The sequence below is a fragment of the Podarcis cretensis genome, assembly GCF_951804945.1.
Source record: "Podarcis cretensis genome assembly, chromosome: 13".
NCBI lineage: Eukaryota > Metazoa > Chordata > Lepidosauria > Squamata > Lacertidae > Podarcis > Podarcis cretensis.
In genome coordinates this window covers 20,286,154-20,301,493 of record NC_137182.1, presented here as the reverse complement: position 1 = coordinate 20,301,493, position 15,340 = coordinate 20,286,154, and the positions used below count along the sequence as shown (strand labels likewise).

The following is a 15,340-nucleotide window of genomic DNA, read 5'->3' as shown; positions in this document are numbered from 1 at the left end:
TCCCTTGACGCCAGCAGCACACAGGCCCACTTCTCATTGAGGTGTTTCCCTCAAACCTGCTCACTTCCTTGGCCCCAAAACCCACTCTCTTGTCTCTCTATGAAACAACCATCTGAGACAGAAACTTTCATTAACAGGTATCCTTAGGGGGAGGGCTTAGAGGCAAGTAAAGTCATAACTTAGAGAAGCTGGGTTGGTAACTGAGCTATCATCCCTGCGATGAAAGTGATGGTTCTCTCGAGAAATTTGACTTGGCTGGTGGCTATACAGTTTACGATGAGGATGTTCTGACGCCTTCCAGCGCAATGGTGTTTTGGACAGAAGAGGAAGCACACTGGTGCCTCACATTTCCTGTTCCCCCACATCTCTGCACTGCCCGAAATAGAATACTTGCCTTTGTGTTCGCGTGCCTGCACACACACACACACCCCAACCTCCTGGCTTGGAGTGGAGGCGGGATGTGAAAATTCTATTCTGGGCAACAGAGAGATGTGGAGATGCTCCATCACATCTAAATCAGTTCTTGGAGAGACAACAGGAGCAGCTCGCCTTGAGCAGGTATAATTTGCACATGTAATTAACAGAAGAGCAGCACTGTTGCGACCAGACCAAAGGCCTATCTAGCCCTGCATGTTGTTTCCTGTACTGGCCAGCCAGAGGCCTCTGGGAAGTCCAGAAGCAAGGCATTAATGCAATTGCCCTCTCCTGCTGTTATTCCACAGCGGCTTAAATTCATAGGCAGGGTGGTACCATACAGGAATCATGACAATTAGCCATTGATTACCTGACCCTCCACAAATTTATCTCACCCCTCTTTTAAAGCTCTTTAAGATAAGATAACTGAAGGTCCATGCACAAGGTTATTCCTTTTAAAAGCAGGGCCATCTATCACACCCTTGGTTCCATTTACTAAGTGTGCATGCTGAAGAATATTTAAGTTACCCCTTAGCATAACATTGTATTCTCAATCAGGGTAGCTACTGGATGGTCAAAGGGTCACTCTATCCACCCACTACTATCCGCCGAGGAAAACAAACATGCAATACACACACACCAGTCAAATTTTCGGCAAACTGGAGACAGATGTGTGGAAGGAAAAGGGAGTCTCCCAGATGCCGAAATACAGACTTTACGCCTTCTCTCTTGAGATTACTACACTCGTTCCAGTGGTAAACTCTCACCCCACCGACGTCCTGTCCTAGACCCGGCATGAATGCCCAGAAGCAAAGGTGGTAAGACGTACCAGCATTTGGGGTGCTGAGGGAGGGAATGGTTCAAGCCGCCTGCTGTTGCTGGCTCTTTAGACTTGCTGAGAAGAAACTCCTGAAGTTTCAGCTTCACTTCGGTACTGGCAATGGCACCTGTGGAAGAGTTAGGAAAACACTCGTGGATAAACCCTTCTGGGACTTTCTATCCCAGAAACCATGATTTATTAGACTAAGAATGAGAGTTGTGCTTGTGCACACACAACTGTGGTTTAATCTCTGACTACAAACCATTTGCCTTTAATTGCCTGGTTTCTAGTTGGAGAATAAACCACATTTTCCCAGTTTTGATGCAGCGAGAAACTATGGTTGGACAAGCCTCTGAAATGCTGTATTGTGGCACATGGGGAGGAGGCACACTTCCTTGTTCTTGGTCCAATAAACCATGGTTTACTGATCCAGCAGAAGTATGGTCTACCAGTATAAAAGACTCCTTAAATTCCAGAATTAATTCCAGAGCTTTCCAACTTCCACACTGCACTCCCCACAAGTGCAAGGTATATATCCCCATGGCAATGGTAGCGACCAGAACACTATTTCCCATAATGCAATGCTTCACTATTGCACTGTATTCTGGGATAACTGCCCTTCTCACCTCACCCTCCAGGCTGCCCTTTTGTTTGCAATCCTCTCCACCTCAATCAAGCACATGATTGAAAAAACACACCTCTCCTTTGCCACAGGTGGGGATTGTCTATGCGGCTCTGTCACTGAGGTGTCCCTGTAAAGCGCCACTCTTGTTTATTTATTTGTCAAACCTTCAATCTAAGGGCCAAACCAGATGCATCGATGGCTTCTTGTGAACCAGCCATATTCAAAAAAATTAAATATGTATCACAGACAGAGCAGCATTCTTAAGCTTAAGGTTCTTAAGCAGCCACGCTAATTTTCACCTCTTCAAGCAAACCTGTTTGAGGCTCCTCCTAAAGGAACCTTGGGAACCGCAGGTTTGTGAGGCTGCTATAAATTCCATTGCAGAAATTCACAACCCTCTTCATTAAAACCACAGTTCAAAGGGCTTTTGCATGGGGGTGACCAGCCCTTCATTCAACAATTCCTAAGGCATATGGAGGCATGGAAGCTAAATCTAGAATGATACTTTTAGAATTGTTCACTTATCACAGGGTTTTTCCCCCCCAGCCAGAACTTGCCAGAACCCAGTTCAGACACCTCTCAGGTGGGCGCCGTTGCCATTCTAAGAGAAGAAGATGGGCATTCATGGTGAGTTCTGACACCTATTTTTCTAGGGAAACAGCGGCAATTTTAACTGTATTTCAGGGGTCAGCAAACTTTTTCAGCAGGGGGCCAGTCCACTGTCCCTCAGACCTTGTGGGGGCCGGACTATATTTTGAAAGAAAAGAAAAAAAAGAACAAATTCCTTTGCCCCACAAATAACCCAGAGATGCATTTTAAATAAAAGCACACATTCTACTCATGTAAAAACACAATGATTCCCAGACTGCCCGCGGGCCGGATTTAGAAGGCGATTGGGCCGGATCCGGCCCCCAGGCCTTAGTTTGCCTACCCATGCTGTATCTTATTCTTTCTACTGTGCTGCTTCCGGGGTGGGAAAGTGTGAAATCCTCAAGTCCTCAGCATACCAAGTCTAACCAACGCAACTCAATACAAATATAAATATATATATATTTATTACTCTCTTTGCTTTTCTCCTTGTTGCGTAAAATAAGGAGCTGCTGCTCCAGCCGCTGCTTCTCCAGCTCTTCCTGCCGCTGCTGTTCTCGCTTACGCTGCTGCTCCAGTTCTTGCTGGCGTTTTGCTGCCAACATCTCCTGCTGTTGCTGCAGAGGGGAGATGGGGAGGGAGTTAGGGGGACTGCAGGGGACCGTGTGTTTGTCCCCCACCCACCCACCCTTGCCAGCCTTCGCATGCAAAACCCAGACATAAACATGTGCAATCTTTTGATGCAGACTTCCAACTTCATAATACCATAGTCCAGGGGCTTTTTACGGAGCCTTGCTGACGCCTCTGCAAAAGAGACCTTCAAAATTCTGATATCCAGTCGCTCAGGTCTTCTTCCCCTGAGGCTCTGCCTCCTGTACTAAAAACAGGGCCTTCTCCGTAGTGGCGCCCTTCTATAGGAAATCCATTTTGTTCCCTCGCACCCTGGTTTTTGGAAGCTCAGCATGCACACTGCTTTCTCAAGAGGGTGCTTTGGTTTAGCCCGCCCTGTGGAACGCCCTTCCAGCAGATGTCAAAGCGATAAACAACTACCTGACATTCAGAAGACATCTTAAGGAAGCCCTGTTCAGGGAAGTTTTTAACGTGTGATATTTTACTGTATTTTTGGTTTCTATGGAAGCCGCCCAGAGTGGCTGGGGAGGCCCAGCCAGATGGGTGGGGTATAAATAATAAATAATAATAATAATAATAATAATAATAATAATAATTATAGTGGCAGTTGATTTCATTGGCTGCCGGTGCTGGAATCCCTCTTGCACAATCTTCATTAGCTGCTTTATTGCCTGTTTGTTATAGGCTGTGGGAGGAATTCAACATGGAGCCAATTTTGCCACCAGCGCAAGAATTTCCGCTTGCCAAGCAGAACTAGCTCCCCTCCCTTCTCACCGCATGCTGTTCTGGGGGTTCTCCCACAGAGATGATCTGGGGAGGGGGTGTAGAGGTGGTAGGAAGCCCCACTGCACTAGCAGGACTCATTGTGCCAGCTCGTGTTGTGCAACTGCTTTGTTGAACCCGGCCCTTTTCTGCTTTGTTTACTGCCGTCAGCTGCCTTTGCTGGGCAGAAAGGCAAAATATAAATGTTGCAAAACCAACAGATCAATTAAAACTTAAATAAAAATAAGCATCCTATCCTGGGAAGGTTCCATGTTATTCTTGGGCTTTCTCCCCTCCCCCCTTTTCTTTTCTTTAAAGAAGTAACAGCTGCAAAAAAGGGTGAAGAATCCAGATCAGGACTGTGAGACACAAGTAGAGGTGGCTGGGTCTTACCCACCCCCGCAACCTGATTTTTCCTGCCAAATTCCTCTTCCCCCTCCCCGGCTGCTATTTGCTCCCATAGGTGCCAATTGCAATGGCACTTTTGGAAGCAAATACAGTGGTGCCCCGCAAGACGAACGCCTCGCAAGACGGAAAACCCGCTAGACGAAAGGGTTTTCCGTTTTGGAGGCGCTTCGCAAAACGAATTTCCCTATGGGCTTGCTTCGCAAGACGAAAATGTCTTGCAAGTTCCTGCAGGGTTTTTTTCCCTCCCCCCCCCCCTTTTTCTAAGCCGCTAAGCCGCTTATCAGCTGATCCGCTAAGCTGATAAGACGCTAAAAGCCGCTAAGCCGCTGATAGCGCTAATCCGCTAAGCCGTCAATGGGCTTGCTTCGCAAGACGAAGAAACCGCTAGACGAAGAGACTCGCGGAACAGATTAATTTCGTCTTGCGAGGCACCACTGTAACCGTTTCAATGCAGGGGGAGAATTTGGCACTGAAATGATGTAGGGGGGTGAAAAGGGAGAGAATGGGGACTTTGTGCAGATTGGGGACTTTGTGTGGTTGCTCCCTCTTATAAAGAACAAGCTGAAGGGAGACAATCACATGGTAAACAAAACATCTGTTCCAAGCCCAGGCAACTAAGAGGGCGGGTATATATTATTTTAAAAAAACTCAAAGGAAGTGAAACCAGAGTTGAAAAGGTGCCATGATGGATGAATAAGTGGTTTTATGCACACAATCAGACTTAACCTCTGACAAAACTGAGTAAGTTGGGATGACGTAGTGTGGGACAATGGCTTGAGACAAAAAGTGATGCACATTGTTTGTCCCGACCCCAGAAGCTAGCATGCTCAGGCAATACATAATGCTGATGACTTTTGTATTATGCAGAACTAATTTTCAAGTTTGAGCAGCAGGCCACGGAGTACAACATTAGTTGGAAGGATTTGTTCAGACATAATGTGTGTGTGGTTTGGGAGCTGCACGGTCAGGGGAAAAACAATGCTGTCCAGGGTTGTAACGACTGCGGAGAGAGTAATTGGGTGCACTCTTCCCACCTTGGATCAAATCTATGCTTCCAGGTGTCATAAGAAAGCTGCAGAGATAGTGCACACCCCAGAAAGGATCTCTTTCAGCTTGTGCCTTCTGGAAGAAGGTACAGGGTTATAAAGACTAGGACTAGCCGCCTGAGAAACAGTTTCTATCCAAATGCGATTTTGGTTTTAAACGCAGTGTAAGGAGTCTCTATGGGAGTGTATTGTATTTAATTATGGGGTATCAGAGTTTTTAGGGGGCTAACCATGCTGGGATAGCAGCGCTTGTCGGTTTTTGAATGTCTGGTGTAGATTTTTTTCAATTTCATTGTTCTGTATGGGACAATGACAATAAAGATTATCGTATCGTATCGTAATGCTAAACCAAGTTTAGTGTTATGAGAATGAGCCTGAGAGAGCCTCAGACTGCCACGAGTGTTAACGATGGCTTGAAGCTGAGTTGCTTCGACAAACCATAGTTAAAACTAAGAACAATCCCTGTTGGGACATAAACACTGTTAGTTTAAAGCCAGGGGGTTCCGACATTCCTCCTCGTGGCCAAATCAGAGGAGAGGGAAGAATGCAAGCCTGAAGCTTACGTAGGCTCGTTCTCATAGTGCTAGACTAGGGCTTATTGTTACCACCACACAAAGGCAGTGTGTTAGTCACCGCTTTCCAAGTCAGCTCTAGTTGAAAGGCATGATTCCCGCCCCCCCCCCCCTTTTATGCTCCTTCAAGTATGAAAGCGGTGTGCGTGATTCATCGTTTCTAGTAATCTGTATTCTCGAGCATAGGCAAAACGCAATATACAACAAATGAATGAACATAACGTAAGAACTTAAGAACAGCCTGCTGAGTCAAGCCACGGGCCCATCTAGTCCAGCATCCTATTCTCACAGTGGCCAACCTGATGATGTCTGTGGGAAACCACAAGAGCACTCTCCTCTCTCGTGGCTTCCAGCAACTGGTATTGAGAAGCAAAGGTTGGAGGTAGGGCATGGCCATTGTGGCTAGTACTCTCTTCTCTGTATAGCTGTCTAACCCTCTTTTAAAGGCATCTCCAAGATGGTGGAAGGGACGTGGGTGGTGCTGTGGGTTAAACCACAGAGCCTAGGACTTGCCGATCAGAAGGTCGGCGGTTCGAATCCCCGCGACGGGGTGAGCTCCTGTTGCTCGGTCGCTGCTCCTGCCAACCTAGAGTTTGAAAGCATGTCAAAGTGCAAGTAGATAAATAGGTATCGCTCCGGCGGAAAGGTAAACGGTGTTTCCGTGCGCTGCTCTGGTTCGCCAGAAGCGGCTTAGTCCTGCTGGCCACATGACCCGGAAGCTGTCTGCGGACAAACGCCGGCTCCCTCGGCCAATAAAGCGAGATGAGTGCCGCAACCCCAGAGTCAGTCACAACTGGACCTAATAGTCAGGGGTTCCTTTACCTTTACCAAGATGGTGGCCATCACTGCCTCCATATTTTGACTATGTGCTGCCTATCAGTCAGGTCATTCCACATCAAATCAACACAAAAAACAAGGTTTTCGCCACCCACCATCTCGGATTTTGATGAAACTTGGTATAAACCCTCATTGAATATAATGCATAATTTTACATTCTTTTAATCTTTTTCTTGCTAGGTCTTATTTCCTTACATGTCAGCATTTAAAGTTTCAGACCAGTTTGTTTTTTTTTAGATTGATTTCACGATATAGCCAACTTTCATAGTTTTAAATACCCTAAACTGAAAAACAAGCCTGAACTTTTGGGGAAAAAACCCCCACCTGTAATAACAAATATTATTTTAGATTTTAAGACGAACAACTTTGTTTCATTAATTTTTTCTACTGCAGCTATGGATTGTAGGAAAGTTGTACCCAGTAGCCATTCCCCCCCCCCCAAGATGTCCAAAAAATGTAAAATTTTGTTAGATGACATAAGAGACTGTGATGGGATGATGAGCTGCTTGTGCGTAAAGCCAAGAGTTTGGCTTGGTTATCAAAGCTCTGTCTATAGCGGAGCCCCTTAAACATGACTCCCTCAATCGCTGGCAGAATCCGACAGTGGGCGTTTGCGGAAGCGCTTCCAACATAGAAGCTCCTTAACGGAAACGCGTCTTCAGGATTCTCGGCGCGAGAGTTTATGGCGAGGGGTGGGTGTCCCTATAGGAGGTCCTGAAACTTCCCCACTGTTTTCGCTGGAAGTCTCTCTGAGCCATCCCTCCGATTCACTTTCCCTTGGAGCTCCTTCTCTCCCCCTGCTGGTTCCCTCCTCTGCTGCCGAGTCTCTCCTGACCTCCGTGAGCCCTTCCACCACCTGCCCTCCTGATGGCAGTTCCCTGACAGAGACCCATAAATTTTATTCTTTGTTGAGTATTGGCATGTCTTTGCAATAATTTTCACCATCAAAAACTTTTGATTCCATCGTGCCCTCATGCTGAAAATTTAGGTTTTCTAAACCTCATTTTTTCCACCAAAAAAGCTACATTTATACATTTTGGGGGGGCATTTATAAAATCTTTTGAGTGCTGGTGTATTTTCCCCTGAAATCCTCATCATGTTTCACAAGGATTTTCCCCTGAAATCCTCATCATGATTCACAAGGATTTCATGAAACTTTGAAGTGCTATAAAATTAAAACCGCTTGAGATAGAGGGGGAAAATTTAAGGGGGTTTCTTTCAACCATAAGGGAAGGGTGTACACCAAGTTTCATCAAATCCGAGACGGTGGGTGGCATGGCCGCGTTGAACTGACGTGGAATGACCCAGTCCTAAATCTTCTAACATTTAGTTTCATTGGATGGCCATGAGTTTTAGTTCCACTTTCTCCCTGCCATGCATCATTCAATAAACTTTTATTATGTTGCCTCTTACTTGCCTTTTCTCTGAACTAAAACGTTCCAAACTGCTTCTTCCTAGGGCAGCCGCTCCATTCCCACTCACATTCCAGGGGATCATTCCCCCCCCCAAAGTCTATACAACTGGTGGCCATTTATTATACCAACTGCTTGGCAACCCACAAGGGTACCTAGGAGGACATACTGCAAGCCGCAAATGAAAGGCAATACAATCACCTAAGGTGCAACCATCAAATACTAACAGCGCTATACTAAACAGGGGAAACAGAGACAAGCAACATAAATACCGTATTTTTCGCCCTATAGGATGCACTTTTTCCCCTATAAAAATGAAGGGGAAATCTGGGTGCGTCCTATGGGGTGAATGCAGGCTTTCGCTGAAGCTTGGAGAGTGAGAGGGGTCAGTGCACACCCACCCCTCTCGCTCTCCAGGCTTCAGGAAGACATCCGCAGCCTGCTTCCCGGAGCGCCGGGCACACTGAAAGCAGAGCGCCTGGCGCTTCGGGAACACATCCGCAGCCTAGGCAGCCCTGCGGGAGTTCCCGCAGGGCTGTCTAGGCTGCGGATAGCAGCCTGCCACCCGGTGCGAGAAGCGCCCTGAAGCAGAGCGCCCCTCGCGCCGGGCAGACATCCGCAGCGTGGGGAGCCCTGCAGGAGTTCCCCGCAGGGCTCCCCACGCTGCGGATAGCAGCCTGCCGCCTGAGGCAGACATCGGCCAGCCCCACAAGCTCGGGGGACAGCAGGGAGGCGCAGCGCCGTTCCTCGACCTGGTTCAGTTTCCCCGACCTGCTTTTGGGTGGGAAATAAAGGGGGGAAAAATTCCTTTATTTCCCCCCAAAAAAACTAGGTGCGTCCTATGGGACGGTGCGTCCTATGGGATGAAAAATACGGTATGCGGCAGCAAGGTCCCTTCCTCAAAACCCTTAGCCCCCATCCTCTACAGTTAACAAGCATCCCTTCAGGTGTTGTGTGGACTCCAACTCCCATCAGCCCCAGGCAGGGTGGCCAATGGCCAAGGATGCTGGGAGTTGTCATCCAGCGCACACTGACAGCGCCAATACAATAGCAACCGAAGAAGAAGAAAAAGAAGAAGAGTTTGGATTTGATATCCTGCTTTATCACTACCCGAAGGAGTCTCAAAGCGGCTAACATTCTCCTTTCCCTTCCTCCCCTACAACAAACACTCTGTGAGGTGAGTGAGGCTGAGAGACTTCAGAGAAGTGTGACTGGCCCAAGGTCACCCAGCAGCTGCATGTGGAGGAGCGGAGATGCGAACTCGATTCACCAGATTACGAGTCTACCACTCTTAACCACTACACCACACTGGCTCCACGAAGCAGCAACAAATCGCAGCACCTGCCCATCAGAAACTAGGGAAAGCTTTTCAATTCAGAAGAGTCTTGAGTAGGTAAGTTTGATTTCAATTTATGCAAGCTGCCTTGAATGAGGATTCAGAAAGGCAGGGTAGAAACCTTATGAATAAACAAACAGCAGGCACTGCAAACTTGGTTAGGGAGGCAGCACAAAGTGAGGAGGGGGAATACCACACCCACTGGCTTCAGCCCTTCCCCCACCCCAACCAGCCTGTGGCCCCTGGCAGGCTACCCTGAGGGAAATGTGGCCCTTATGGAAAGGTTTCCCACCCACATTCTAGTAGAACCCACTGGTACACCTGGGCTTTGGTGGAGAAAGAGAAACAGAGTCATTGGTATGCAGGAGTGGTTCTCACTCTGTGGTACGCAGTCCCTGGTGCTGTGCCCAAACATTTCCACCTGAAAGGATTTCTGCAGGGCTGAGGGCCCGGGAGAGATGCTCCCAGTCAGAATGGGTGGCGCTGAGCGAGGTGTATGGACTACGTGGCCGAGAATCTTCCCGGTTTCACCTCCAGATTACCTTGAGGTGCTTCTGCAACTGGACTTCGTGCTGCCGCGTGAGGTGCTCGTGCTGCTTCTGAAACTCTGCAAAGAGCAGCTGCTTCTGCAAATGTTGCTGCTGTTTCAGGGCCAGCAGTTCCTGCTGCAGCTGCTGCTCCCGGACGGCTGGGTCCACAGTGGGCAAGCTGGGCCGGGCATCCATCCGCAAGTCAACCGGGCTGGTGCTGCTGCTCCTGCTGTTGCAAGAGCTCTGCATCACCACAGGAAGTACCGGTTTCAAGTCCACAGCTGGGGATGAGAAAGAGAGAGAAGATGGACAATGGCTGCAGCGGTGCAATCTCTACACAACAATGGGGGCTGAGATCATGGGGTGGCAGCAGCGGCAGTGTGTGTGTTGCTTTTTTAAGGGAGCAAATAGAGGCCGTTTCTGTCCAACCAGATACACGCAGTCTGCCCAACCATTTCATGCGCTCCGGAAGCTAAAAAATGATTTGCCAGCTGTCATGATCTAGGCCAGGTATCTCCAGCCTGTTCAGACCTAGAACCCACTTTTAACCAAAGCATGCATTTGGTGACCCATTTCTTAAATTGTTTATCCTGAATGTTCACATGGTGGTAATCGGTGCTTTTCTTTAGGGGGGAAATGGTGCCAGTACTGTGTGCCCTTGAGTACCCCCCAGAAAAAAACACTACTGCTGGTGGTAGTGCTCCTGTCGCAACCCACCTCAGATCAGGCCACAACCCACTGGGGGTCCCCCATCCCCACGGTCAGCTGGAGACCAGTGATCTAGGCTGCTCTAGTTCTGTGAAAAGTTCTAATAAACATAATGCCTGTAGCATTACATTCAAGCATGGACTCTTGAGAGTCCCATGGACTGCAGAAAGATCAAACCTCTCCATTCTGAAGGAAATCAGCCCTCAGCGCTCACTGGAAGGACAGGTCCTGAAGCTGAGGCTCCAATACTTTGGCAACCTCATGAGAAGACAAGACTCCCTGGAAAAGACCCTGATGCTGGGAAAGATAGAGGACACAAGGAGAAGGGGACGACAGAGGACGAGATGGTTGGACAGTGTTCTCGAAGCTACCAGCATGAGTTTGACCGAACTGCGGGAGGCAGTGGAGGACAGAAGTGCCTGGCGTGCTCTGGTCCATGGGGTCACGAAGAGTCAGACACGACTAAATGACTAAACAACAACAACAAAACAACATCAAGAGCTCTTGTTCAAGTTTCCAGACTGCCATGGAACCACTGGCCATGCTGTGAGTTGTAGTTCAGAACTTCTGGAGGAAACCAGGTTGGAGGACTGCTGGTGCACTATTTACTCCTAAATCTGGTAAACCAGATTTTGGAAACTCTCTTGCTTTTTCTGCTTGAGTGGAGCTCTAATGGCACGACAGCAGGAGTTTTCCTCCTGGTTACTTCTGCTGCCACTGCTCAGGTCAAGAAGAGGTGTTTCTTGGCTTAGAAACATCGGACAGAAGCAAGCTAGGACACTGTGGGGCCTTCTCCACAGACATCTCTACCAGCATATTCCTTTTTAAAGCAAAGCACTGCCATGACCTTTAGGCACCTGGCCCATCCAAAGCCAGGGTATGCTCCTGTTTCAGCTGCTGCACCTGAACTGCCTTAGTCCATCCAAACATCAACTAAGACTGCCAAGGCCGTGCATCTGCCTGCACAGAAGAAGAAGAGTTTGGATTTGACATCCCGCTTTATCACTACCCTAAGGAGTCTCAAAGCGGCTAACAATCTCCTTTCCCTTCCTCCCCACAACAAACACTCTGTGAGGTGAGTGAGACTGAGAGACTTCAGAGAAGTGTGACCAGCCCAAGGACACCCAGCAGCTGCATGTGGAGGAGTGGGGAATCAAACCCGGTTCACCAGATTACGAGTCCACTGCTCTTAACCACTACACCGGACCTTTATCAGCTGAAGAACCACTACAGAGGAGGAGAAGGAAGTCCCAGGTGACTGGGGGTAACATTGCAGGAGGAAGCTTTCAAAAGCTAGCGTGTGCCCACAGGCCAGCCACATCTGAACCCCACAGGGCACTATTGGCAAGGAAGTATCCTGGGGGGATGATGGGATGCCATCCATGTGGAGAGTGCAGCCTGCACTCAACCACCTCAAATTATGTGGAATGTCAGAGACCAGCACTGCTGAGGCCCCCAGAATGCATCAACTTCAGGAATCACACGCTCTGTGCACAATTAAACAGAGGCACCACGCAGCAGTGCTTGTTTTCAAATCTGGGACTACTCTGGCATGCATACGGCTGTATTTCAGCCAGGGTACACTGAAGCTTATCCTTAGAAGCTAGTCCCCAGTGCTGTGATTCAGCCCTGCAGGACTGTGAACCAAAGTGTGCCACTGGGCATGTGCAAAGCACCCTTCCATCACAGCAAGCCCGCAATCATCTGGGATAAAGAGAAAGCCTTTCCAAACAGATGGTACAGATCTTAGGCCTCAGTACCTCTTTCTTTCCGCTTCCTTTTTTGGGGGGGTGGGGAAGAAGTACCATCACAAAGCAGCACCTCTGTGACATTTTCCAATCTTTCGCAGGCCTTTCCACCCTCCCCCCAAATCACCATCACTGCCGCCACCATTCTTCTGTCCCAGGCACCAGATCTGAGTCACCCGCAGCCGTTTTTTTGGCACACTGTGAATGAACAAGGCCTTTCGTGACTCATCAGATGCGTACCCTCCGCTTCCACTCCTTGCAGGCTGTTGTAAAAAAGCATGCGCTGTTTATTTCTTTTTAATATGAAGTCACACGTGCGTGCTTGTGAGTGTGCGTGCGTACATGACATGGGGCCCCAGACCCACCTCCGATTATGACATTCATACACTCCCCGCCTCCCCCCCCCCGGCAAGCCATTTCACCCTCCCCAGAAGAACAGAGCATGAAACGGGCACTGCAGCAAGGATAAGTTAGGAGCTTCTGCAACAAGCAGCTGACGAACCATTTCACCAAGCAAAATCCGCCTCCTCCTCCTTTTCTGGGGTTCTGTCATAATTATAAACAGGAGGGTGGGGAGGAGGGGAGGAGGAAAAGCCACAAAAGAAGACAAAGAAGTCAGGGACTAAATATAGAGGAAGCCAAACAACAGCTGCTCGCAGAAAGGAGGGGGAGGAAGAAAGAGTGGCAGTCAACCGAGAGGTGAGAAAGGCAGCATGGGGGAAAGAGGGGTGGAAGAAAAGGAAACCTGGGGGTTAATGAATGCTTGTTCTCACATTTATTTAGCATTTATTTAGATCCTGAACCAAGCCTGCAAAGCAAAATAGAAAACGGGATGGGGGGTGAAGACGGGGAGGCGGGTACAGCACCAAACTTACGAAACAAGGGGGGGAAGCAGTATGCCCCAACTTGATACTGAATTAGAAGGTTTGTTCCTGAAGAGTAGAAATGTTCAAAAGCCCAATGCATTCTGGTAAGTGTCTTCCTTCAAGGGCTCCTGCTGCAATATGAGCTCGTATGTACACAAGGGGAACACAGGAGGGAAGAGTCCTGTTTGTGTGTCTCCCACCGGCATCTGGTTGGCCACTGTGAGAACAGGATTGGATCGCTGGCCAATCCAGCAGGGCTCTTTCTTACATTCTTATGAACCACCCCTGGACACTGCAAGCTTGCAACAACAACAACAACAACAACAAAAGGCACAGCATTACACAACATACACTCTCTTTGCTTTTATTCCACATCTCTCAAAGCTGATCCAAAGCTTTTGGGTCTCTCTACTAATGCAAGTGTATAGCTGGCTTGCTTACACCCGTCACTTTTTGCTATTTGTTCTGTTTCCTGGTTACAGTAAGCCAAGGCAAGCTCTGGCTGTGGGGAGCAACAAGGTGGTCTGAAGTGTGCAAGACCTGCGATTTTTGCCCCACAGCAAGTGGATTGGACTCGACAGTCCCTTGGTCTATCCTCCTCTGAAATTAAGTTCTGTGCTAAGAGTGGGAGAAAACAGGTGTGCACGTGTGTGTGTGTGTAGGGAAATCGAAGTTTGCAGGGAGCCAGTAAACAAGGCTAGAAACATGTCCCCAATAAGATTTCATGTGGTAGATTAGCAAGATAAAAAGGAGGGACGGGAAAAGAGGGGTGTGTGGATAAAAGAGTGACCTATGTCCAGGACCTTTTGCAGAACAACACACTGACAAGCCCTCTATCAGCTGGCCCTAGTGACTGTGTTGACACTGTGACTTTCAGCATGAGCCCCATGCGTAAAACACTCCGATGACCCAGTTCAGGCAAGATAATTTGACGCAAAAATCAATGGTCTTTATCTCCTTATGCAGGCTCTGCTGTGGCAATGGCAGGCCCTGTCTTGCAATGTTTTTTTGAGTTAATGGTCATTCAGATGACCTTTTCCACCACTCCGCACATTAAAGTCAAATATTTGGAAACCTGGCCTGGAGGAAAGGCTAAGCTTTTCCTCCAGGTGTGGCCAACACATTTCTTTTCAAGCTCGCCTTTGTTGTGGTCCAGTATATTAAAAGCTCTGTGAGTTGTGCTCAGAAAGCATTAAGCCAAGACTTAATTTGAGCCAGGCCTCAACTATAAAAAAATAATAATACTGAAAGTATTGAAGAAAGAAGAAGCAGAAATGCCTCGGAACATGCGCAGAGTATCTTTTATTCACTAATGACCAACCACATCTTGCAACCAGCCTAGAAGTCACAGACTCTAATTGGGGGGGGGGGGACATAACACTCTGTACATTCTCTGAGGAACTCTTCTTTATTATTACAGTGGTACCTTGGTTCTCAAACGCCTTGGTACTCAAACGACTTCGAACCCAAACACTGCAAACCCGGAAATAAGTGTTCCAGTTTGCAAACTTTTTTCAGAAGCCGAACATGCTCCGTTTTGAGTGTTACGCTTCCAATTTGAGGGCCACACTTCCGTTTTGAGTGTTACGCTGAGGTCTGTCTGTTTTTGCTATTTAATTTGCATTTTTGTGACTTTTTTTGTGTGACTGTGTGTAACCTAGTTCAGCTACTGACTGATTGTGTGACTGCAGAACATTGTTTATTGCTTTCACTTTATGGATTAATGGTCTTGTTAGATAGGAAAATTCATGTTAAATTGCTGTTTTAGGGGTTGTTTTTAAAAGTCTGGAATGGATTAATCCATTTTACCTTACTTTCTATGGGAAAGCGTGTCTTGGTTTTGGAACGCTTTGGTTTTGGAACGGACTTCTGGAACAGATTAAGTTTGAGAACCAAGGTACCACTGTACTTAACATTCTCCTAGGTTGATGTGCAAAATCCGGCTCAGAGGTGAAATTGAAGTGGCTTCCGGCTGAAATGAGCGCCCTGCAGACATGCATAATTCTGAGACTGCTCTGCCTTACCAAAGCTTCTTCAG

The 15,340-nt window shown here is 47.9% G+C and overlaps 1 protein-coding gene across 6 annotated transcripts in view; it reads right to left on the bottom strand.

Moving 5' to 3' along the window:
* Positions 1-15,340, bottom strand: part of HDAC5 (histone deacetylase 5) — a 126,389-nt gene that overhangs the window by 60,329 nt on the left and 50,720 nt on the right. For all 6 annotated transcript variants that reach the window (XM_079949313.1, XM_079949316.1, XM_079949314.1 and 3 more), the window contains 3 exons: positions 9,993-10,261; positions 2,920-3,064; positions 1,244-1,361 (listed from right to left, as the gene is read on the bottom strand). In XM_079949313.1, coding sequence (XP_079805439.1) covers positions 1,244-1,361; positions 2,920-3,064; positions 9,993-10,261 — 532 coding nt within the window. The remainder of the gene's footprint in view (positions 1-1,243; positions 1,362-2,919; positions 3,065-9,992; positions 10,262-15,340) is intronic.